At 37.5% G+C, this 23929-nt stretch overlaps 1 protein-coding gene across 2 annotated transcripts in view; it reads right to left on the bottom strand.

Moving 5' to 3' along the window:
• Window positions 1-23929, bottom strand: part of LOC117422622 (golgin subfamily A member 1-like) — a 71225-nt gene that overhangs the window by 36222 nt on the left and 11074 nt on the right. The window contains exons 4-11 of one of the 2 annotated variants that reach the window (XM_058987144.1): window positions 21370-21444; window positions 18056-18153; window positions 17375-17407; window positions 16789-16917; window positions 10951-11120; window positions 8709-8820; window positions 8447-8542; window positions 7951-8076 (exon numbers count right to left, since the gene is read on the bottom strand). In XM_058987144.1, coding sequence (XP_058843127.1) covers window positions 7951-8076; window positions 8447-8542; window positions 8709-8820; window positions 10951-11120; window positions 16789-16917; window positions 17375-17407; window positions 18056-18153; window positions 21370-21444 — 839 coding nt within the window. The remainder of the gene's footprint in view (window positions 1-7950; window positions 8077-8446; window positions 8543-8708; window positions 8821-10950; window positions 11121-16788; window positions 16918-17374; window positions 17408-18055; window positions 18154-21369; window positions 21445-23929) is intronic. The other variant, XM_058987146.1, reaches the window with a different exon arrangement.

Here is a 23929-nt window from a genome sequence, read left to right as displayed (position 1 = left end):
TCATCAGTGCTACACAATTAGTTGAGACAAGCAGTATTTTGAAAGATGAAGTCAGCCAGCTGAGAATTCTCAGGCCTTTGTATATTTTGGAGATTTTGAGTCATCATTCATCTTCATCATCATGATCTTGATCACTGAAAACGTTTGGTTTCCTGTCAGTGTAACGGTCACTGTGATCCCTAATGGCGCAAGAAAGTATGTTTCCTCTCGATACTGATTGATGAGAGTAACGCTATTTGTGGTCCCCACTGGACAAAAAGGAACATTCATTTTTGAGAATTAGCTATGCTGAAGGATAGCCTATATATTTGGTAAAATAAACAAATAAATATTGAAATAAATAAATACATAAATCAATACAGATATGTATTTTTTTCTTTATCTTGATATCTTTTTCTTCTCACTATCAAATATAAATAAACACTCCCATTTAATACTGTACGAAACGAAAATACATACTCAGCCATTCTTGATAAATTGCATATTATTATTATTTATTTCTTAGCAGACGCCCTTATCCAGTGCGACTTACAACTGTTACAAGATATCACATTATTTTTACATACAATTACCCATTTATACAACAGTTTTTTTTACTGGAGCAATCTAGGTAAAGTACCTTGCTCAAGGGTACAGCAGCAGGGTCCCCCACTTGGGACTGAACCTATGACCCTCCGGTCAAGAGTCCAGAGCCCTAACCACTACTCCACACTGCTGTGTTGGTCATGTGGACCACAGTTTCATTCACATTGAAAGAGAAAAACAGTAACTGTAAAAATTATTCAATTTTTTGCCTCCTAATCTTGTGATTTGATCAACTTAGTCCAATGTAGTCCAATCTTAAAGCATTACATCTCTTTATAAAAGGCCATGTACATGTCTTTTGCATTTGTTGGCCATGGTTTGACTTCAATAAATCTGTCAAACATGCACCCACTTTGTAGTGCCAGAGGACACACACGTAGTGTCCTGAAGCGACATCTCCTCCTTTGTGTATAATAATGGAAGATCATTTGTAATTGCAGTTGTCCACATTTAATTGTATTCTTGTGCACACCACATCAAGTAAAAGAAAGAATATCTCCTCCCTTGATTGGTATCAGTCGTTTACTCAACCAAACATGATCAGTTTTGTTGGTGGCTCAGAGAATTGTGAGGGTCTGGAACCAACTCCCCAGTAATGTTGTTGAAGCTGACACCCTGGGATCCTTCAAGAAGCTGCTTGATGAGATTCTGGGATCAATAAGCTACTAACAACCAAACGAGCAAGATGGGCCGAATGGCCTCCTCTCGTTTGTAAACCTTATGTTCTTATGAGTCTGGCACGGTTAAGCAGATTGGCATAAACCTGGTCCTGCTTCTGGCGCATATTAATTGTGAGTTCATCATACATGAACAATTTCCACAGGTCCACAGATCCCAGAGCCAGTCAATTTGTGCAATTCCTTTTGAGTAAAAAGTATAAAAGACGGTTTCTCAAGATGTTGATTTTTCCAAACCAGCCATTGTCTTTGTTGGCATAGGCGAAGATGGATGTATAACAAGGGGACGTTGGAAACCGTAGACACCTCATCAATAATGATGGATAAGGGCGTCTGCTAAGCAAATAAATAATAAATAATAATATGATGAATAAGTAATATATAATTGAAAAAAATTAGGAGCTTTGGTTTGTTTCAATAGAATAATAATGAATCATTTACCAGACGCTTTTATCCAAAGCGACCTATTGAGATTAGGGTGGGTGAACGATGCATCAACAACTGCTGATGCACAGTCACTTAAAATAGGACCTGGGTTTTACGTCTCATCCGAAGGACTGAGCAGAAAGAGGTTAAGAGACTTGCTCATCAGGAACACACACAGTGAGTTAGTGACTGAGCTGGGATTTGAACCGGGCTCCTGGTATAAAGCCCCTTTCTTTAAGCACTGTCCCTTAATGTTACAGTATGTTTAACAAAATGTTGTATAACATGACATTGCAATATCAGATTGGAATGCAGCAAAGTAAAAATGTGTAACTATTTGTACTTACTGTACGACTGGCCCAATTGGTTCAGAGGGCCGTTCCTCGTTAAATTAGTGTGCAATTCAGAACTTTGCGAAGCCTGCATTAGTCCCATAGAAGAATTGTATATTATTATTTATTTCTTAGCAGACGCCCTTATCTAGGGTGACTCACAATTACAAGATATCACATTATTTTTACATACAATTACCCAATATCCTTTTTGTAGCAAGGTGACCAGAACTGAAAACAGTAATCCACCTGGAGATTGTCTGTTTGGAGACAGGTTTACCTTGATTTTGTGAATTGAAAGCTACAAAGAGCTGTCTTGATGGTCTTTTTTTGATGGTTCTATGAATGTTTTAGTAAGTGCTCTTCTGACATCAATTAAGTGCTGTCTAATTTTGATTTATGCGGTTTTGGGATAAAATCAGAAAGAGTTATGATCTGATCTAGATGGAACTGTGTCGCCACTTTTGGCAGAAATGGAGGATTAGGTCTGCAGACAATCCTGTCCCTGAAGATCTGGAATAGGGTGCATCAATGCCCAGTGCCTGTATTTCACTTATCCTTCTTACTAATGTTACTGCTACCAAGAATGCAGTTTTCCATGTGAGGAATTTTTGGTCGCATGTTGCCATGGGTTCAAACGGTGGCCCCATGAGTTTCTTCAGTACTAGACTGCGGTTCCATTGTGGAAGGATATAAAAATATAAGAACGTTTACAAACGAGAGGAGGTCATTTGGCCCATCTTGCTTGTTTGGTTGTTAGTAGCTTATTGATCCCAGACTCTCATCAAGCAGCTTCTTGAAGGATCCCAGGGTGTCAGCTTCAACAACATTACTGGGGAGTTGGTTCCAGACCCTCACAATTCTCTATGTAAAAAAGTGCCTCCTATTTTCTGTTCTGAATGACCCTTTATCTAATCTCCATTTGTGACCCCTGGTCCTTGTTTCTTTTTTCAGGTCGAAAAAGTCCCTTGGGTCGACATTTGTCTTCTTTGTTCAAGACTGAACAGATTCAATTCTTTTAGCCTGTCTGCATACAACATGCCTTTTAAACCAGGAATAATTCTAGTTGCTCCTCTTTGCACTCTTTCTAGAGCAGCAATATCCTTTTTGTAACGAGGTGACCAGAACTGAACACAATATTCTAGATAAGATCTTACAAATGCATTGTAAAGTTAACATTACTTCCCTGATTTAAATTCAACACTTTTCACAATATATCCGAGCATCTTGTTGGCCTTTTTTTATAGCTTCCCCACATTGTCTAGATGAAGACATTTCCGATTCAACATAAACTCCTAGGTCTTTTTCATAGATTCCTTCTTCAATTTCAGTATCTCCCATATGATATTTACAATGCACATTTTTATTGCCTGCGTGCAGTACCTTACACTTTTCTCTACTACATTTCATTTACCATGTGTCTGCCCATTTCTGAATACTGTCTAGATCATTTTGAATGACCTTTGCTGCTGCAACAGTGTTTGCCACTCCTCCTATTTTTGTGCAAATTTAACAAGTTTGCTTAATATACCAGAATCTAAATCATTAATGTAGATTAGGAATAGCAGAGGACCTAATACTGATCCCTGTGGTACACCACTGGTTACCTCGCTCCATTTTGAGGTTTCTCCTCTAATCAGTACTTTCTGTTTTCAACATGTTAACCACTCCCTAATCCATGTGCATACATTTCCTTGAATCCCTACTGCATTCAGTTTGAGATTTAATCTTTTATGCAGGACTTTGTCAAAAGCTTTCTGGAAATCTAAATAAACCATGTCATATGCTTTGCAATTACCCATTGTTGATGTTGCATCCTCAAAAAAATCAAGCAGGTTAGTTAGACACGATCTCCCTTTCCTAAAACCATGCTGACTGTCTCCCAGGATATTGTTCCCTATAGGTAATTTTCCATTTTGGATCTTATTATAGTTTCCATAAGTTTACATATAATAGAAGTCAGGCTTATTGGTTTGTAGTTACCTGGTTCGGTTTTGTCTCCCTTTTTGTGGATCGGTATTACATTTGCAATTTTCCAGTCTGTCGGTACAACCCGTGTCAAGAGACTGTTGCATGATCTTGGTTAGCGGTTTGTAAATAACTTCTTTCATTTCTTTGAGTACTATTGGGAGGATCTCATCCAGCCCAGGGGATTTGTTTATTTTAAGAGCTCCTAGTCCCTTTAACCCTTTGCAGTCCTATGTCGGACCTGGTCCAACATCGCAATTTTCCCTTTCCGCTCCAATGTCGGACTCTGTCCGACATCATCAAAAAGACGCAAAAGACAGGTCTCTAGTCGTTTTTTCTCCGGAAAAAGCAGAGAAAACCATTCAATGGCCGAGTGAGACCGACAGGAGCCCAGAGAAGCCAAAAAAAAAGGGGCTTATCTCATGAATACTGATAGACCCGACACCACATAGATAACACAGTCATACACAATCAAGATAGCTGCTTCCGCATCCAGCGCTCAGAGAATATCACAGACATTTGCAGAGCTTTTTGAGATGTTATACTAATAAAATAACGACTTGGATCGCATTATTGAGGAGTTTGGTGATAAAACGAGTGATCAAGAGATGATTTATCGGTATGTACTATTAGTAAGAGTTATTTAAAAAATATAGCGAACGAGGGGTGGGGCGGTGATGGAGATGCAGTACTGAGTGTCCTGTGCAGTGCCTTTTAACCCTGTTTTACTGTGAAAAAAATACTTTTAAACAGCGCGACTAAAATAAACTGCGCGTGTGAAAATAAATTGGACCTGACAAGCCTGACACACGCTGAATAAATGGACCGCTAAGGGTTAACACTTCTGCCTCTGTTATGCTAAAGTTATTTAAAACTGGATAGGAACAGGTCGACATGTGGGGCATGTTGTCCGTGTCCTCCTCTGTAAAAACCTGTGAAAAGTAATCATTTAATATATTTGCTATTTTTTTTTCTTCGTCTATGATTTTGCCATTTGTGTCTCTCAGACATTTAACCTCCTCTTTGAATGTTCTCTTGCTGTTATAATATTGGAAAAACATTTTGGAATTGGTTTTAGCCCCCTTAGCAATATTGATTTCTATCTCTCTTGGCTTTTCTAACTTCCTTTTTGACTTGTCTTTGCAGTTCCAAGTACTCTTTCTGTGTACTTTGTTTTTGGTCCCTTTTAAATGCTCTGTAAAGTGCCTTTTTTGGCTGAATTTTTTTTTTAATTGATCTATTAAGCCATTTTGGCCATTTTGTTTTAGATTTAGATTTGTCTACTTTTGGGATGTAATTGTTTTGCGCCTCTAGTACTACATTTTTTAAAAAAACAGCCATCCTTTTTCTGTGGAAGTTTTCTCTATTTTACTCCAATCTACTTCTGTTAGTCTCTGTTTCATACCTTCATAGGTTTGCTTTTCTAAAATTGTAAACCTTAGCTTTAGTCATTACTTTTGGGATTTAAAAAAACACTTCAAATGAGACCATGTTGTGGTCTGAGTTTGCCAATGGCTCTCTGACCTCAGTTTTAGTTATTCTGTCTTTGTTATTTGAAAAGACTAAATCAAGCCATGCCTCCCCTCTAGTCAGTGCCTTGACAAATTGCGTTAGGAAGCAGTCATTTGTCATTTCCACCATTTCAATTTCATCCGTCGTGCTCCCCATCGGGTTTTCCCATTTTATATGGGGGATGGTTGAAATCCCCCATTAGTATGGCTTCTCCTTTGCTACACGCATTGTGCTCAAGCGATTGAGAAAAACTGTAATATGTTAATGTAATTCACTTTAGCATTCATATACATATGTAAGTTTGAAACCAAGTACAAATTAGTAGAATGCTGAATTTTTTTGGAAATGCACATTGTATTTTTACCTTGCTATGCTTTTATACCAATTTAAAAATCAGTAACTAGCAATAAAGATTTGGACATTTCCATGCTTTTTTTACTACGATTTGCATAAGTAAGTTTGAAACCTATTAATACTAGAACCGCCATGCGGGTCAATTTGACCCAATTGGATTTAAAATGTTAATTACTCTTCCATTGTAAATCGTATGTGTATGTCTGTTTTGACTTTTCCTAAATATATGAATTAAATATCATAACAGCGTTTAATAGCCAGAATCGCAAAAATGATACAGTTATAAACAGTTCTACCTAGTACCGCCATGTGGGTCAATTTGACCCATGCATTACATTGCAATACTTTTTATTTTTTTTATTATTATTTTTTTTTTAATATAATGTAAGACATTCAATTTTTTTGTAAATGCAGCAAACAAGACACACACCCTCCTCTAGCACACGTTTTTTTATTTTTGTTTTATTTCAAGCCTTTCTTTGTTTGTAGTCTGACTGCGAGACAAAGATTGCTATGATTGTGGATTTGTACAATTGCACCAAGATGCCAACTCAGTGAAAGCCTATACTTTATTTCTCAAAGTACCTGTTCCGGAAATGCAACAGAAATATATTAGAAGGAAATATTTAATCTTGAAGTAGTAATTTTGATTGAAATATGGCAAGCTGCACTCAGATGCACACATCAAACCAAAATGACAGTTAGGATAACAACATATGTGCCTAATATGAAACGTATGTTATATATTCTTTTTTTTATATTAATTTTAGAAAAAAATATTTCGGTTTTACAGGTTTGTATGTACCAGTTTACACATGTTTACACAATAGCGTTCAATGGAACTGCGTCAGTGTTTACAACACAGCTCCTGGATGCAGGCACAGTCAGTTGGCAGACGATCCATAGAGTACAATGCAGCAGTCATACCAGTAGTGTTATATTTTCTTATTATGTAGTATTAGAAACAATGATTTCGGTTTTATAGTTTTGTACGTACATATACCTGTTTACACCTGTACACGGGCATATGTACATAACCGTTTCTTTTGAAATGTATATTTTATTATATTTTTTCACTGTTTGTAGTCGTGCAGTATATGCGCTCATTTTAAAAATAAAGCCTTTTATATTTAATTTTCCATTTAAATATGGTGTTTCTACAATGCAAACTTTAGAGATGATGTTCATGAATAAAACGTTTCAGTTGTATCCGATAGCATGTCTTTCATTTTCATAGCATAAAAAAAATAAATACATCTTGAAACTTTGTATACTATTATTATAACTTTGCATTCAAATGCTTTTGCTATTATACTTACACCCCCCTCCCCCCCACACTCTATATACATATCCATTAAGTGAAAATAGAAGTGATATCTGAAACAAAAACACATTGGAAATGTGAAAAAACGGCAAGTTAAAAGTGCCCAGCCATTTAAAGTGGAGATATCAAAAACACAAGCCAAGTTTCAAGAAACCACTGGGGCAATCTTGCCCGGCACAAAGCAAATAGGCCCAACTGTAAAAGCAGTGGTGGTAAAGGTTGCCCCAATTGTTTGTACTAACTTGGCTTGTGTTTTTCAAGCACAATAAAATCGTATCGAACGTGCATTAAAAACACAACCCAAGTTAGTTCTAATTTAGTTTGTGTTTTTGATACAAGTTAGAAGAAACAATTGGGGCAATCTTGGCCCCCATCAGTTTTTCAGTTGTACCTATTTGCTTTGTGCTGGGCAAGTTGCCCCAATGGTTTCTTGAAATTTGGCTTGTGTTTTTGATATCTCCACTTCAAATTGCTGGGCACTTTTGATAACCTGGCGTTTTTTCACAATTTCCAATGTGTTTTTGTTTCAGATCTTAACTAACACATTAATATATCCATTAATTCATTAATTTATTTAATTGTCTGTGTGATATTTTATAACTCATTGGAACTTGTATTTATTTATGTACTTAAAGATCTTGTCATATTTTCATCATACCACTTTCTACAGCAAGTGGAAGAAAATCTAGAAATCAATTTGCTATCAGGCTGAAACTAAAAGGCTCTTTTATTGTGTCAAGGTTTCACTGAGTTAGGTAGAATAGTTCATTACCTCCTTAAGAAGCTCTTGCATGTTCTCATCCTCTGAAAGATTGCTATCAATCCTTTTCTCTAGTGAAGAAACTTTGACTTGTAGATGTGCAATCTGTTTATCTTTCTCTTCCACCGCATTAGCCATCTGTAAGTGAAAACAGAAGTGGTTCTATCAATAACCTCAACTGAAGAATGTCCTTACAACACAATGGATAAGCAGTTCAATATCATCAACTGAAGAATGTCCTTACAACACAATGGATAAGCAGTTCAATAACATCAACTGAAGAATGTCCTTACAACACAATGGATAAGCAGTTCTCTAGATTTACGTAACGCTCTGATATGTGATTTACTGAACTACTGCATGTAAAGGTGCCACCCGCATATCAAACTTGAAGCATTTGAAAATAATAAAATAAAAATAAAATACAATTATAAATCTCCAGAGCTCCAAAGCTTCAATTAATGGTCAATAAGAAAGTTACATTGTTCAAGTCCGGATAGAAGGTTACCTTTTGTTTGTGCTGTTTGTGCTGTAATTTTAGAGACTCGTGCTCCGACTGTAGGGAGCTTAAAGTCTTCTCGAGCATTGCAGCTGCACTTTGAGCCTGAAACAAACAAAAGGAAAGTGTTTCATGCAATGCTATACTAGACATTTGTATAACCAAGCCGTGGCAGAGTGTAGTGCATTAAAGGCATCCAAGCCATGTACTGCTTCGACAAAGAACTTGCTGGATATAATTTATTGAGGGGTAGTTATTGAATTGATATTACCTTCTGAAAATCTTCTGAGACTTGCTGAACGACAGTCTGTAGCTCCTGGCCTCTCTTTTCTAGTTCGGTTATCTTTTTTTCTGCTTCCACACGTGTAGCAAGCAATTCCTCCCTTCACGACAAATACAAAACAAAAACAAGTACGTCAGTCACATGCACACTCTGTCACGGCAGTGTAATAAATGGGTCACTCCATATCAACTCAACCAGAGCCGTTGCCCAACTGTCTCGCTTGGGGGTTTTCGGGCCCGCTGAGTTCACAAATGCAAATGTATTATTATTATTATTTTTTTATTTCTCCTTCGAGCTGTGACCTGGCAAAGGTCAACCTAAAGTGAAAAAGTGACCCTGACCAGAAGAATTACCCTGGGCCCACCTTAGACGCTACCATCATGTGCAGCACCTCGTTCGACTCGTAATGAATAGGGCTTTTGAGAAAAAAATACCAGGAGCGCCCAACTCACTTTTGGCAAGTTACCAGACGAGGGGTAAGTGATGAGTTTTATTCTAACTTCAGCCCAATCCTTTACCCTGCAGGGGATGCAGGTCCTAAATTATTAGTATTGCTGCAAGAACCTTAGGGACCGTCACTTACCCATCGTCTGGCAACTTGCCAAAAGTGAGTTAGGTGCTTCTGGTATTTTTTTCTTTACTAACATGAATTATTGGACAAGAGTTCTTAAAATTGATGAGCTCATAAATAAAAAAAATACCCTTGAGGGAACATTAAGTTGTTTTTAAATGTGGATCTGATTCAATGCTCATAACCCTGCCCAGCAAACATGTATTATTTATTCCTCCTTAAATACCTTAGTGGCTGAAATTCATGATGAAAAATGTTAATCATCATCTTCATAGAGAAGTACTACACAATATATCTATTAGAAGTATTCTTCACATTTGCTCTATTTAATCTGATAATAAAAAACATTTAAAAAGTTCCATTGAACACTGAAGTTTGTTGCACATTCACCTAAACTTTAGTATTGCTGAAAAAAGTGTATGTGCTAGTGTTAAGTTAAACAATGAAGTCCTCTCTTCCTTTTCATTTATTTGCAAACATGCCTCCAGCCTGCCCTGGAGGAACTACGCTCTTTGGGTGTGAGACAGCAATTCAGTCTCCATGTTTGTGGCATCATTTTGAAACTGCAGACAGACTGTACTCAGTGCCAATCATGCCAAAATCTGTGCTGATTTTGTCATCAAGCCTGGACAGCTCTTGCAGTTCAAAAAGACATACAGCAGTCGCTAAGAGAACACCCTTCGGAAGCAAGCAAAGTGTTCTCCAAGAAAGAGATGACCACCGGACACAATATGCCAAGGCCAATCACTATATGAATCAATAAATACAAATTGATTTATGACTTATGTCATGACACATGTGCATCAACATATGAAATTAGAATAAGTAAGAGAAAAGCAATAGGCAAGCATATGTTAATAAACTATAATAACAAACTAACTGGCAAACTAAATTAACAATGCACCCCTACATATGGTAGAAATGCAGTAGCTGCTCTTACGGTAATTATGAATAGATTAATTAATTTTAACAAAGGTTATTAACACAGCACCATCCTACACACGTTAAATGCATCAGCAGCTCTAGATCACTCTCGCGATGACAAGTCAGTCTTGAAAATATTGAATAAACCATTTGAATTTGATGCTGATGAGTTATCATGGTACAAAACAGAACTGTATCAGTTTTTAATCTGTTAGCAACAAACCGCTAGCTGTGCCAAAAAGGTGTTCTTTTAAGCAAAGTTCCTGTTGCTTTAGGTGAAGCATTTACAATGGAAATTCTGGTTTCACCACCAGATTGTTCTGTTCTCTTAGGTGTTCCTATACGCAGAGACTACTGTACTAGCTATTTCACATATTGTGGTGTTCAACCTTAGCACTAAGAGAAGAAGGTGTAAAGAACAAGATATCTATAATATGGGGGGGGGGGGGGGGGGATCATATCTGTATAAATTAATGTACCTATTGCCACATTCTTATTTTTTCTCTGTGGGCCTATTGCATTCTGTTTCTCTACTTGCAACTTCAGTCACCTGGGTTACATTCCTGTTCAAGCTCTGCTTCGTCTTTTGCCAATGGTTTCTAGGAACTCCTATGTATTAAGTGGTCATATTTTAAGATGTATTTAAAGACTTACTTGGCAGAAACTTTGAATTAATTTATATGTTGTACCATCTAAATCAAACTCATGTACTCCCCCTCCTCCCCCAGGATGTACCTCTCTGTCTGAAGCTCTCTGTTCTGAGTCTCAAAGCACTGTTTGTTTTCTTCCAAGCTTGCCAGTTTCTCACTTGTCTGTCGTAGCTCCTCTCTGGTCTGCTTCAAATCTAAAACATGCTTCTCCAGTGCCTTTTCCCTTTGCATCAAAATGTCTTCTTTGCTTATCAACTACAGAAACAAAACAAGACTTAAGAGTTAATGTTACAAAACCAATGCCGCATGTTTTGGTTTTGAATATACTGTAGCATTATTACTAGATCTCACAAACCCACTTTCAGTGGTTAATACTAGCAGAATGTAAGTCTAATTTTGTTATTTGCAATTCCACCCTGGTATTTAGGAGTTAAGAAAAACTGAATGCAATCTATTACACCAAAATCATTAACAATGACTATTCACTACAAAAGTGGACTGTTTTCTTTTTTTTTGCTATTAAAAAATGACCTTAATGATAACAATTGATTAAAAATCACATTAATAGCATGAACGCACAGTAACTCTGAATAATGGCATACATTACAGGAATTAAATGAAACACACTTCACAAATAACTTTTTTGGTTTCTAAAAGAGAAAAGGCTTTATAAATTGTTGATAAATTCTCTGTATGAGTGTTCATAAAACTGCTTGTCAACAACACATACACTGTATGTTACAAATTTGGTAGGCTGCGATTACCAAACACAACAAATGTAATCTATTATGTTTTTGGCAATTTAGGTAGTTTCAGTATAAAATCATGGCAATTATGACAGTCAGCACTCGGATATACGTTACCCAGGTACACGTCAGTCACATTTTACCAGCCTTCTATTAAGAATTAAATCAATCCCCATTACATATACAGTGCCTATAGAAAGTCTATACCCCCTTTCAAAATGTTCACCTTTTGTTGCCTTATAGCCTGGAATTAAAATGCATTAAAATAGTTTTTTGTTACATTTATCTACACATCCTACCCCACAACTTCCAAGTGAAAAAAATATTTCTAGAAATGTGTAGAAAAGTAATAAAAACTAAAAACTGAAATAGCTTGGTTGGATAAGTGTCCACCCCCCTTGTAATAGCAATCCTAAATTAGCTCAGGTGTAACCAATCGCCTTCAAAATCACACAACAAGTTAAGTGGCCTCCACCTGTGTTAAATTGTAGTGATTCACATGAGTTCAGGATAAATTCAGAAGTTCCTGTAGGTTCCCTCTGCTGGGTAGTGCATTTCAAAGCAAAGACTCAACCATGAGCACCAAGGCGCTTTCAAAAGAACTCCGGGACAAAGTTGTTAAAAAGCACAGATCAGGGGATGGGTATAAAAAATGTCAAAGGCCTTGAATATCCCTTGGAGCACGGTCAAGACGATTATTAAGAAATGGAAGATGTATGGCACCACCAAGACCCTGCCTAGATCAGGCCGTCCCTCCAAACTGGATGACTGAGCAAGGAGACTGATCAGAGAGGCCAATGGCAAGTTTGCAAGAGCTATAGGCTTTTATGGCCAAGACTGGTCAAAGTGTGCATGTGACAACAATATCCCAAGCACTCCACAAATCTGGCCTGTATGGTAGGGTGGCAAGAAGGAAGCCATTACTCAAGAAAGCCCACCTTGAATCCTGTTTGAAGTATGCAAAAAAACACTCAGGAGATTCTGTAGTCATGTGGCAAAAAGTTTTGTGGTCTGACTAAACTAAAATGGATCTTCTTGGCCTAAATGCAAAGCGTTTTGTTTGGCGCAAACCCAACCCAGCGCATCACCCAAAGAACACCATCCCTACTGTGAAGCATGGTGGTGGCAGCATCATGTTATGGGGAGGTTTCTCATCGGCAGGGACTGGGGCACTTGCCAGGATAGAAGGGAAAATGAATGAAGCAAAGTACAGAGAAGTCCTTGAAGAAAACCTGCTGATCCCCTGCAAGAAAGCTGAAACTGGGACGGAAGTTCACCTTTCAGCATGACAATGATCCAAAGCTACACTGGAGTGGCTAAAGAACAAAAAGGTAAATGTCCTTGAGTGGCCCAGTCAGAGCTACGACCTAAATACAATCAAAAATTTGTGGCATGATTTGAAGATTGCTGTCCATCAACGCTCCCCAAGGAACTTGACAGAGCTTGAACAGGTTTGTAAAGAATGGTCAAATATTGCCAAATCTAGGTGTGCAAAGTTGGTAGAGACATATCCCAATAATCTCACAGCTGTAATTGCTGCCAAAGGTGCTTCCACCAAGTATTAACTCAGGAAGGGTGGAGACTTTTCCAATTATGAGCTTTCAGTTTTGTATTTTTAATATAAACTTTTTTCCCCATAACAGTGTGGAGTATGGTTTGTAGATAAGTGGAAAAAAATCCTCATTTAAATACATGAAACTCTGAGGCACTGACACAACAAAATGTGAAAAAATTTCAAGGGGGTGTAGACTTTCTATAGGCACTGTATATGTAACAAATTAAAGCACTTCTCCGTCTCACACGATTTCCGACTCCGTCACCAGTTTTCTGATACAAAGCTCACCTCTTCAATGTTATAATGTACTTGTTTATCCATCAGCCTGTGTTTTTTTTCCCCTCGCAAGCCAAATCAGTCTTTATTGTGCAGTTACACAGCGCTTCCTCCAATTTCACATGATGAAAATGCAGCAAAAACAAAGCGAACGAGACAAGCTGTAGTAATGTAAAAGTTAATCATTAAACAGTTTTAATACTGTGATGCTTATATATATTTTTTTTTGATCTGTGATTTTGTGAATTTTCAGTTTGCAAGTTAGCACTAGGCCTTATCAAGCACTATATTCTGCAATTTTGAATACTGACTTTAGATACTGTTTTAATTCTCGAAAATGGTGTTTTTTTGATCTTTTGCTAAATTGCATTGCATTTTACGCAGTTCTGTGCATGGGTAAATGTGGCAATGTGCCCCGCCCCTGTTTGCATTTGTGTTATATGTTGCATGTAGTGTGTTAATGTTGGTGTATAGATATGGCTGCACGGGATATAAATGGGTGTGTGCAGCACAAGTTATTTAAAATGTATAATTGTATTTAGGCACGGGGATTGCGCTTCACGTGCATTTAAAGTATTTAATATGCGAGCACGGGGTTGCACATAATTAGTTCACGTGCTGAGATTCAAGTGAATAATTAATTAGTAACAACAGTATATACAGATGCACGTTTCAATCACTCGGGGTTGGGTGTTCGGTGAGTAGAGAACGGGAGAGAGGAGTAAATCTATCCTACTTATTTTAAAAACACAGTCCTTTCAGCTATGTATTTTTGACATTGTATCTTTTTTGTGTTCCCTGAAAAAATGGACAAGGGTTGGAACGGGCCAAAATGAAATAATCAGATATGCATCGCACTCATTAACCGTCACTTAAGTCAATTTTATAGGGTGGTATACGTGAATGCTGACTGTATCACAGTTTTGCTTGTTTGGTACCATAATGAGGTATAACTGCACCATAATAAAAAATAGACTCCCAGCCTCAGTAACCACTGATCTAAATCATCATTAACACCCTGCTTAGATGATCTACTGAACAGAAAGGATTAATACTTCTATGGGGTTTTTCTCTGACTCTTGGACTGCCTTCAAATATAATTGGTAATCCATTGTTATCCTCAGCTCTTTAACAAAGACTGAATGTAATTGCTTTATGCAGAAAATATGGAGAAATGTTTCGATTGTCCAGAATTGCCATAGAAATTATACGAGTAAAAGCATGCTCCTTGTAAATACAATTCTACAGTAGGTCACTGAAATGTCACCCAATTATTATTTAGAGCAGGGGTTCCCAAAGTGTGGCCCGCGACGGCACTGTCTGCGGCCCTCGTCAAGAATGTCTAGATTTTCTTGGAAAGAATAGACTTGGGCCATTACAAGTTCATTTTTTGCTTAATGCCAGTACAAGCGGCGCACATCGCAGCACGGCGCTACTGTAGCTATAAAAACATGAAAACAAGACACACATACAGCCAGGGGCGCCGATCTCAACTGCAAGGGAGGTGGGTCCTGCAGAGTCACTTACAATAACGTCTCACCCGAAAGAGGAGGTTAAGTGACTTGCTCAGAGTCACACAATGAGTCAGTGGTTGAGCCAGGATTTGAACTGGGGATCTCCTGGTTACAAGCCCTTTTCTTTAACCACCGGGCCACACAGCCTCCTATGAACACACACACTATAATAAAATCACGTTAAGTTATGTGAACTGCGCGGAATGTGAAAAGCATTTAAACTGGCTTAATGTGCTGAAATACAAAACAAATGCTTACACAATTTGCAGATATCAAGCTTAACCCTTTAAGGACAGGGATCATGTTAACAGGATCATACTGCAGCGAGCTTCTAGGACCGCAATCATGTAAACACAATAAAAAAAAGCACTTTGTTTTGATGACTTACAGGGCCACCATACTTTGTAGTATAGTCATGAAACACTGCACAGGGGAGGGACGTTCACTTCCTGATAGTTTTTTTTTTTGGTGTGACATCACTGAGAGGGGCATTTAGTGTCTAAAGGGCAGCGACAGTTTACAGCAGCCCGCAGAGACAAAAGCAGAAACAAAACATCACAGGAACTTGTTTAGAGCAAATAAAAAAAAAAAAGGGGGAAACACTGTAAATCTGATGTATCTGACTTCTTATATTAGAACATTTATTCTTCTCATATGTTTTAATATATATGGTTTTATAACATTTATAAATATTAAGAAACAAGTGGATATAGCAGATACTATTTCATGAACTAAGGTGTGCTTTTTTCCTTATTACTGATAATAATGGAATGAATAACTTTTATTTACAAATATTTATTTTGAGAAAATAATTGAGAGTAGTGTCCAATATTGCTTATAAAGACCCTGAGAATAAACGTGTATTATGTCATTGCAATCACTGAGGTGAAACAGTCTTGTAATTTGCCCAAACATCAATATTTTTCAACAAAACTTTCAATAAGTTTTGTAAGGTCCCTCGTGTCATAGAATAACAAAATTTTAGACACATCTCTAAGAAGAATACATAATTAAAAATACGCCTGGTCCTGGGGGTGCATCCCACTGAAAAATGCTTGGTCCTGAAAGGGTTATCACGTTCCAATACTTAAATAAATCGTACTTTTGTAATTAAACTGCATGGATAAAAACAGGGAGAGTCGTGTTGATTGTGATGTCCAATGTTCTGGATTTAATTATTTTGGCGCTGGTGTTTTGTGTAATAAATAGGGGTAAACATAATAACTTCATTTTGCACATTAAGCGCTCTTCACATTAAGCAGGTTATTTTTAAGGCTTAACGTTATTATGTTAATGAAAGCCATGACTTGTTTTATAATAGTATTGGGAAGTGTTAAGCCCGATATTGGTTTGTAAGCATTTGTTTTCATTTAAGCACATTAAGCGTTTTAGGATGTCCCATAAACATACACATACATGGCTGGTTTCACAGACCCAGATTAGCACTAGTCCTGGACTACCCAATGTTAATTTAGGTAAAGTAAACCAAGATTAGTGCTAATCTGTGTCTGTGAAACCAGCCAATAAGGTATAAATACAAACATGATAAAATCAAAATCTAAAAAAGAAAAAAAATCATATTTCAGAAACCAAGAAAGCAAAGTTAGATGAAAAGATGTACGTCTTGGGTCTGTACATAAAGGTATAATATATTTATTGCACATATTGGCGTTTAATTAGAATTTTATTATGCGGCCCACCACCCAATGTCCCACCTGTTAAAACTTTGGGAACCCCTGATTTAGACACAGTCACAAACAATCTCTGTATTTGTTAGGATGGAATAGATGATCTGGACAATGTACACGGTGTACCTGTATAAAGTTCATTACCATATGTTTAACCTTAGCCAGCTCCTGCTGTTGGAAGCCCTCCAGCTCATCCAGCTCGTCTCTCTTCTGGAACAGATTCAAGCTCTGCTCCATCATTTCATCCAGCTTTAATGTGAGGGCAATCTTCTCCTAAAGAGGTTTTGATTGAAGCAAAGAAAATCAACTTCAATGTAGAACACAGTTAACAAAACTATACAAACCAAAGGCAGACATCAAAGGGGAAATGACGTCCATACGGTAACCATATTAAGTAAAGGGTCAATGTGAAAATTACTGCCATAAAAGGCTAAATTCTTTCTTTAATGATACCCACAATCAAATTTGATCTAGTGGACCATATAATTCAGTATTCATATAACAATACAATGTGTTATTTGATCTTGATCATCCAGTAACCAAAAGCCACATGATCTTAATATGACAGCCATATAGGCAAAGGGTACTGGTTTTTTTTTGGTCATGGATAACACTGAAAATATAAAGTCGGCATCTCAGTTTGTCAAGTATTATCACTGCCACGAAAAAATAAACCAATTGAAATCAGTGATGTAAAATGGGAAGTCAGTGTTAAATCTTGTGACAGTACCTGTTCAAGACTTGACAACTTTTCTTTCCATTCCTGAAAGCATATATGAAAAAATTGAGTTAAATGGAGAAAGTATGACAAGTGTCAAAATGCAAAATACAGTGTAAAACTGTACAGGGGTTCAACATACTTGTGGCAGGGCAAAAGCCCTGCTGCTGTAAATAGTGTGGATGTGGGAATGTAAGGCTGGCAGAGATGGGGTTGCATCTGTCCCTGCCAACAATACAGGTGTGGCCATTTCCCCAATTTGGTCACTGATGCTAATTGGGGAGTGGCCACATGTATAAAAGCATGGAGAAATCCTTTGTTTGAGAGTGGTGTTTGGAGAAGGAAAGCCAGAGAAGGTATAGCTCAGCCTGGCTCTTGTAAGTTTGACTCCTTACTTTGGCCCTTGTGCTGTATTTGTTTGTTTATTGTTGTTTTTTTGTCTGTGACAGGGGAGATCTGTGCTGGCTATCGGGCGCATGCTTGATCCTATGGGGGGGGGGCGGGTCAGAAGCTCTGTTTGACCCGCTTGCCAATCATGGCGATGACACAAAGAGGTTGAGCGAGGGTGATGTGGTTTCATTATGTAATTATGGGTATGGAATTAACAGATACCGGGGTTTACACCACTGCTCTAAAGAGTGCGAGAGATTTCACTCAGCAGATACCATCTCATTCCAAGCTTGTAGTTATTACCTGATCCTTTGTTTCTAACGCCAGTTCCATTCCCTCAGACATCTTTGCTCGGCTGGCCTGATATGCTTCATTCTGTTCTTGCAGTTTCCTCATTGAAGCTGGTTATTAAAAACAAGAACGCTTAGGATGTGTCAATGGTTATGCTCATCAAACAAATACACATTAGAGGGTGTAGTCCCTGAGGTTATGAAATTCATTTCTCTAATGCCCTTTTCAATGCCTGCTTGTTGTGCCGGTGAACTTTTCATTTCTAATATGTTTCTTCACAGGACTCTGATGGTTATACTCTATGGAAGTATAAAAAGTATAAATTTAGTGAGTACTTAACACATAAGAACACAAGAAAGTTTACAAACGAGAGGAGGCCATTCAGCCCATCTTGCTCGTTTGGATGTTAGTAGCTTATTGATCCCAGAATCTCATCAAGCAGCTTCTTGAAGGATCCCAGGGTGTCAGCTTCAACAACATTACTGGGGAGTTGGTTCCAGACCCTCACAATTCTCTGTGTAAAAAAGTGCCTCCTATCTTCTGTTCTGAATGCCCCTTTATCTAATCTCCATTTCTGACCCCTGGTCCTTGTTTCTTTTTTCAGGTCAAAAAAGTCCCCTGGGTCGACACTGTCTATACCTTTTAGGATTCTGAATGTTTGAATCAGATCGCCACGTAGTCTTCTTTGTTCAAGACTGAATAGATTCAATTCTTTTAGCCTGTCTGCATACGACATGCTACAGAGTAATATCAAACGTTTAGACCTTAGGATTCAACACCTTTAAAAACTTTAAACCGAAAATGTTTGTACCCAATCAAAAAAAGCCATCATAAGAAGCCCTCCACTGCAACATTACATGGATGAACTACACGTATATAAAATGCATGTGTATACGGATAGGCTTTGAATAAATACCCTGTACATAGTCTACTGTATAAAACTCTCAATTTCAAATGCCTATCTTTGACAATGGGTAAAGGTTTAGGTAAAATGCTAAAAACGTTAATTACATCCCTAATAGAGTTTTAAAAATCCTTTGAAAAAGGGACACTGCTAGTAGCATTGATTCACAAACGAATCAAGGTTAAAGGATACATAAGGACCTTTTTATTTTATTGTGTTACATGTTCCCACATGTTGCTACAACTGTTTACGTAAGGTGTGTTTTTTATTTTTTTTTTACATTTTGACCACTTTTTCTTTTTTTTTTTTTTAACTGTTATTGCATTCCCTGCTTTAAGATGGCTTCCCATGTACCTGCGTGGACTCAGAACTACATTTCCAATTTAAAAAAGTGGTCAAAATGTCAAATTCTTTTAAAACATTACACACACCTTAAGTAAACAGTTGCAGCAACACATAGGAACATATAACACAATAAAAAGGTCCTTATGTACCCTTTAAGACAATGCATTATAAATAGGGCTTCTAGTTTTCGGGTTTTATTTTTGATCACGTGATGTCCCTTTAAACATATTTTGAGCCGATTCACTTTCTTAATCAAACACTAATTACCAACGGAAGTTGTTTCTTTTTACCCTCATATTTTGATTGAGTTAACAAACGACATGCATTGATCTCACCGGATTCTAATGGAACCTGCATTTCGTTCTGGCTCTAATCGCAGAATTCAGCGTATTAATTTCCACTACGTTAGTTTCTATTAGTGCGTCGCTAATTTAAACAATCTGGTATTCAGTTAAGGCTTAACAACTATTAATTAAGGTTTAGCCCTTTGAGGTCCTATGTCGGACCTGGTCCGACATTGCAATTTTCCCTTTCCGGTCCTATGTCGGACCCTGTCCGACATCATCAAAAAGACGTAAAAAACAGGTCTCTAGACGTTTTTTCTCCGGAAAAAGCCGAGAAAACCATTCAATGGCAGAGTGAGGCTGATAGGAGCCGAGAGAAGTCGGGGGAGAAAAAAAAGGGGGGGGGGGGGGCGTATCTCATGAATACAGATAGCCCCGGCACCACATAGATAACACGGACATAAACAAGATAGCTGCTTCTGCATCCAGCGCTCAAAGAATATCAGACATTTGCAGAGCTTTTTTAGATGTTATAGTAATACAATAATGACTTGGATCACATTATTGAGGAGTTTGGTGATAAAACGAGTGATCAGGAGATGATTTATCAGTATGCACTACTACGAAGAGGTATGTGAAAAATACAGCAAACAAGGGGTGGGGCGGGGCTATCGATGCAGTACTGAGTGTCCTGTTGATATGCAGTGCCTTTTAAACCTGTTTTACTGTGAAAGAAAATGCTTTTAAACAGCGCATCTAAAATAAACTGCAAGTGTGAAAATAGATTGGACCTGACACGCCTGAGACACGCTGAATAAATGGACCGCAATGGGTTAAATGGAGGGAGAGAGATGGAAAATAAAAACCAAAAACTAGAAGCCACAATTATAAATGAAAAGCAAACAATCAATATGGAGGATTACACTGGATTTCAACACTGGTCTAGGAAAGAAAACTCAACATAACAGACTGGTAAACTGATGGGAGGTATGCCATATTTAACATTAAGGTAAAGTCAATCAGAAAAAGTAGCATTTTACAAGGGTGCAATCAGCACTCCAGATAAGCTGCATAAGGGTGTTTTACGCATTGAACAAAATATGAGTTACGCATGATATTTAATTGAATGTGTAAAGAAATGCATAGCAGTTCTGCTGCACAGCTACTGTATAAGTTCAGGTTCAAGCTTCTTGTACTTCGTTGGTTCCGGTGTCTCAATGGTCAATTGTGAATGTACTGCATACGGTAGCTAGAGAAATGACGGGACAGCTTGTAGCCTGCCTGGGAACTGCCAGAAACAATGCATGCCCCATAAGTTAGCATTAAAGTATGTACTGTTTATTGTAAGTACTCATGATCTCAAGGTAATGTTGCAATTTACACACACCCAAAACTTACGCACATTGTGTTTAAATTGGAGAGCAAATGACTCAATGACCCAAATACTTATCTGCAGTGCTGGGTGCATTATTGTGTATGACAGGAACTTTTGTTTTCTGGTCAAATCTAGTAGATAGCAGAGGTGGCATGTTACAAAGGTGGGGGGGTGGCTATGTGAGACAGGACAATACTGTAGCCTTAATGTACAGTTAAGACATTCTTACTAGTCCTCAATTACGTATATTATGTAAATCATCAGGAGCCAAATGTCTGTGCAATCAAACTCCTGTTAAAATTAATAATTTATCTCCCTTAGAGCTCCTTTTATAAACCTACAGACTCAGATGAGACTTATTCATGCTGTGCAAAGTAAAATCAGTTCAGAATAGATTAAGCAGAGGAAAAATACATACAATCCTGATGTTTTTCTAATGCAATTTCAAGCTTCTCTTTTGTCTTCTGCAAGATGCGGAGCTGTTCAGCATAATCTTGGGGAAGTAGACCAGAAGTAGGGAAAAAAAAGGGAGAGAAAAAAAAGGGACAACAAAGGATAAATATGAGTGGAAAATGACAATGATTTTCTTTCATGCGAAAACCATCATAGTTAAGGGCATGCCAGGGTGAGTGCCATCCCTTAACATGGCAATGGGTTAAAACACATGGGGTCTATTTGGGACCAGTTACAGAAAATATGGTATGGAGGCATTGGACGACACAGAATTGACTAATGTTGAATTCAGATAAAACAGAGGTTATGCTAGTGGGATCACAGAACCAACTAAAAAGAAATGTGGGATTACATGAGCTCAACCCTTGCAGTCTCTCATCAAAACTTAAACTAGAAATTAAGAGTTTGGGGGTCATCTTTGATCCTGATCTATCATTTGAGACTCATATTAGGGAAGTTACTGAAGTATCTTTTTACTAGTTGAGAAATATAGCCAAACTTTGACCAATTATTGCTGTATCTGATGCCGACAGCCTAAGGCATGCCTCTGTTTCATCTAGAATTGATTACTGTAATGCACTTTTTTCTGGTGTCCCAAAATGTGTGGTATCCCGCTTGCAGCTTGTTCAGAATAGCGCTGCTAGAATTCTTACTAAAACCATGAAAAGTGAACATATTACCCCTGTTTTGGCCTCTTTACACTGGCTCCCTGTGCAGTATATAATTGATTTTAATATGTTGGTGTTAACTTACAAGGCCCTGAATGGATTAGCACCTAGTTATTTGCAGAGTTACTGACCCCGTATCTTCCAAACCGCACGCTGGTTATTTCTAGGGTCAACAAAAGCAACACGGGAGGAGGCAGGGCTTTTTCTTGTAGAGCTCCAAAATTATGGAATGCTCTGCCTTCGTTTGTCAGGGAAGCTGGGACCGTTACAGTTTTCAAGTCAAGACTAAAAACGCACTTTTATAAAACGGCTTTCTTATCTTCATGGGTTTTAATGTAACTTATTATGTGTATACTGCTATTTAAATCTGTTATTTAAATGGTCTGATGTGGCAGTTGTATGTGTGACATGCTATACAAATGTATTGTGGTTTGTTCTCTTTTTCTGCCATGTACAGTGCTTTGCGATACTTTTGTATAAAAAGAGCAATATAAATGCAATAAATAAATAAATAGCAGGAACAAACGCTAAGCAGTACAGCAGGCCTACAGGACATTTCAATTATTCCAATGAAAGGTAGTCCTCTTAAATTAATAAAGTAAAATAAAAAAAATGTATACACTAAAAATGCCATGAACATAGAGTTTTATTTTTATTATTATTATTATTATCATTATTATTAATTTCAGTATTAATTTCCACTGCAAATGCTGCACTGGAATTTAATAAATCAATATGCCAATTCACAAGAAAATGCAGAAATATCAACACTCTAGAGTTTTATAATATTTTATTGTAAAATTTACAAGTATGTAATGAAATGACTATTTAAATGAATACATTCTGAACCCGACTCATCCATTCTTAAATTTAGATATTAGAATAGCTCTATAACATTTAGAAGATTTGTTTCTTCTTTAGTAGGAAACACAATGAGAATCTGAAAAGCTGAAGGGCTTCCTTAAATGTAATAAGAGGGATTTATTTCACATGCCTGCTCTCACCATAGTTCTACTTGAATAATAAACCCATTAAACTTAAAATAAGGAAATAAAAGGTGTCAAACATGTTTTAGTCAGGGGTTCACATAACTGGTATACAGGTACACATGTGCACCAATTCTTTAATGGACACTTGAAACAACCAATGATAGCAAGGATCTCGATTTAGAGATTATCCTTCTATAAATACTGTTGTGCGGTCAAGCTAACATGCTCAACAACACTAATAAAGTGAAGAAGTGTTTTGGTTTTTGCTTTTGAATCCCCAGGGCTGGAATTTGGTGGTAGGCTATTGAAATAAACAGAGAGTGTGTGATGATTTGTTACACATTGTAATAACCAGCAATCCGGACTCCTACTTAAACATTCAAACACTATTGTGGTTGTCTCCGAGACTGCCATTAAGCAGTGCTGCTTGTGAACGTGGGTTTCCACATGTCAACATTTTAAAAAACAAATACTGATCCCGCCTATCAGCTCATTAACCACTGAACCAATCATTCATTTCGAGCTCCTTGCATCTTGGACAATTCCTAATCATGTATACCAAGTTTCAGAAGTCTGCAATAAGTGGTTTCCGACATGTTTGTAAATTGTCAAAAAATTGAACCCACAACCCTCTGGTCAAGAGTCCAGAGCCCTAACCACTACTACACACTGCTGCCCAGATTTGCAGAGCAATTTAGAATATCGTACGGCTGAAAGCATGTTTTCAATGTAGTAGATAAACGTACCCAGTAAAAGGATGGCACCAGATATTCACAGCATGTCAAAGTAGAACTAATACAAAAGTAATACTTTTCAGTAAAGCACACTTCAACAGAGATCTATTTTAGGTCTTGAACTATCTATATAG

This window comes from Acipenser ruthenus, chromosome 15 (genome assembly GCF_902713425.1).
Source record: "Acipenser ruthenus chromosome 15, fAciRut3.2 maternal haplotype, whole genome shotgun sequence".
Classification (NCBI taxonomy): Eukaryota; Metazoa; Chordata; class Actinopteri; order Acipenseriformes; family Acipenseridae; genus Acipenser; species Acipenser ruthenus.
The sequence above is the reverse complement of the archived record's forward strand: the minus strand, read 5'-3'. Positions and strand labels throughout refer to the sequence as shown.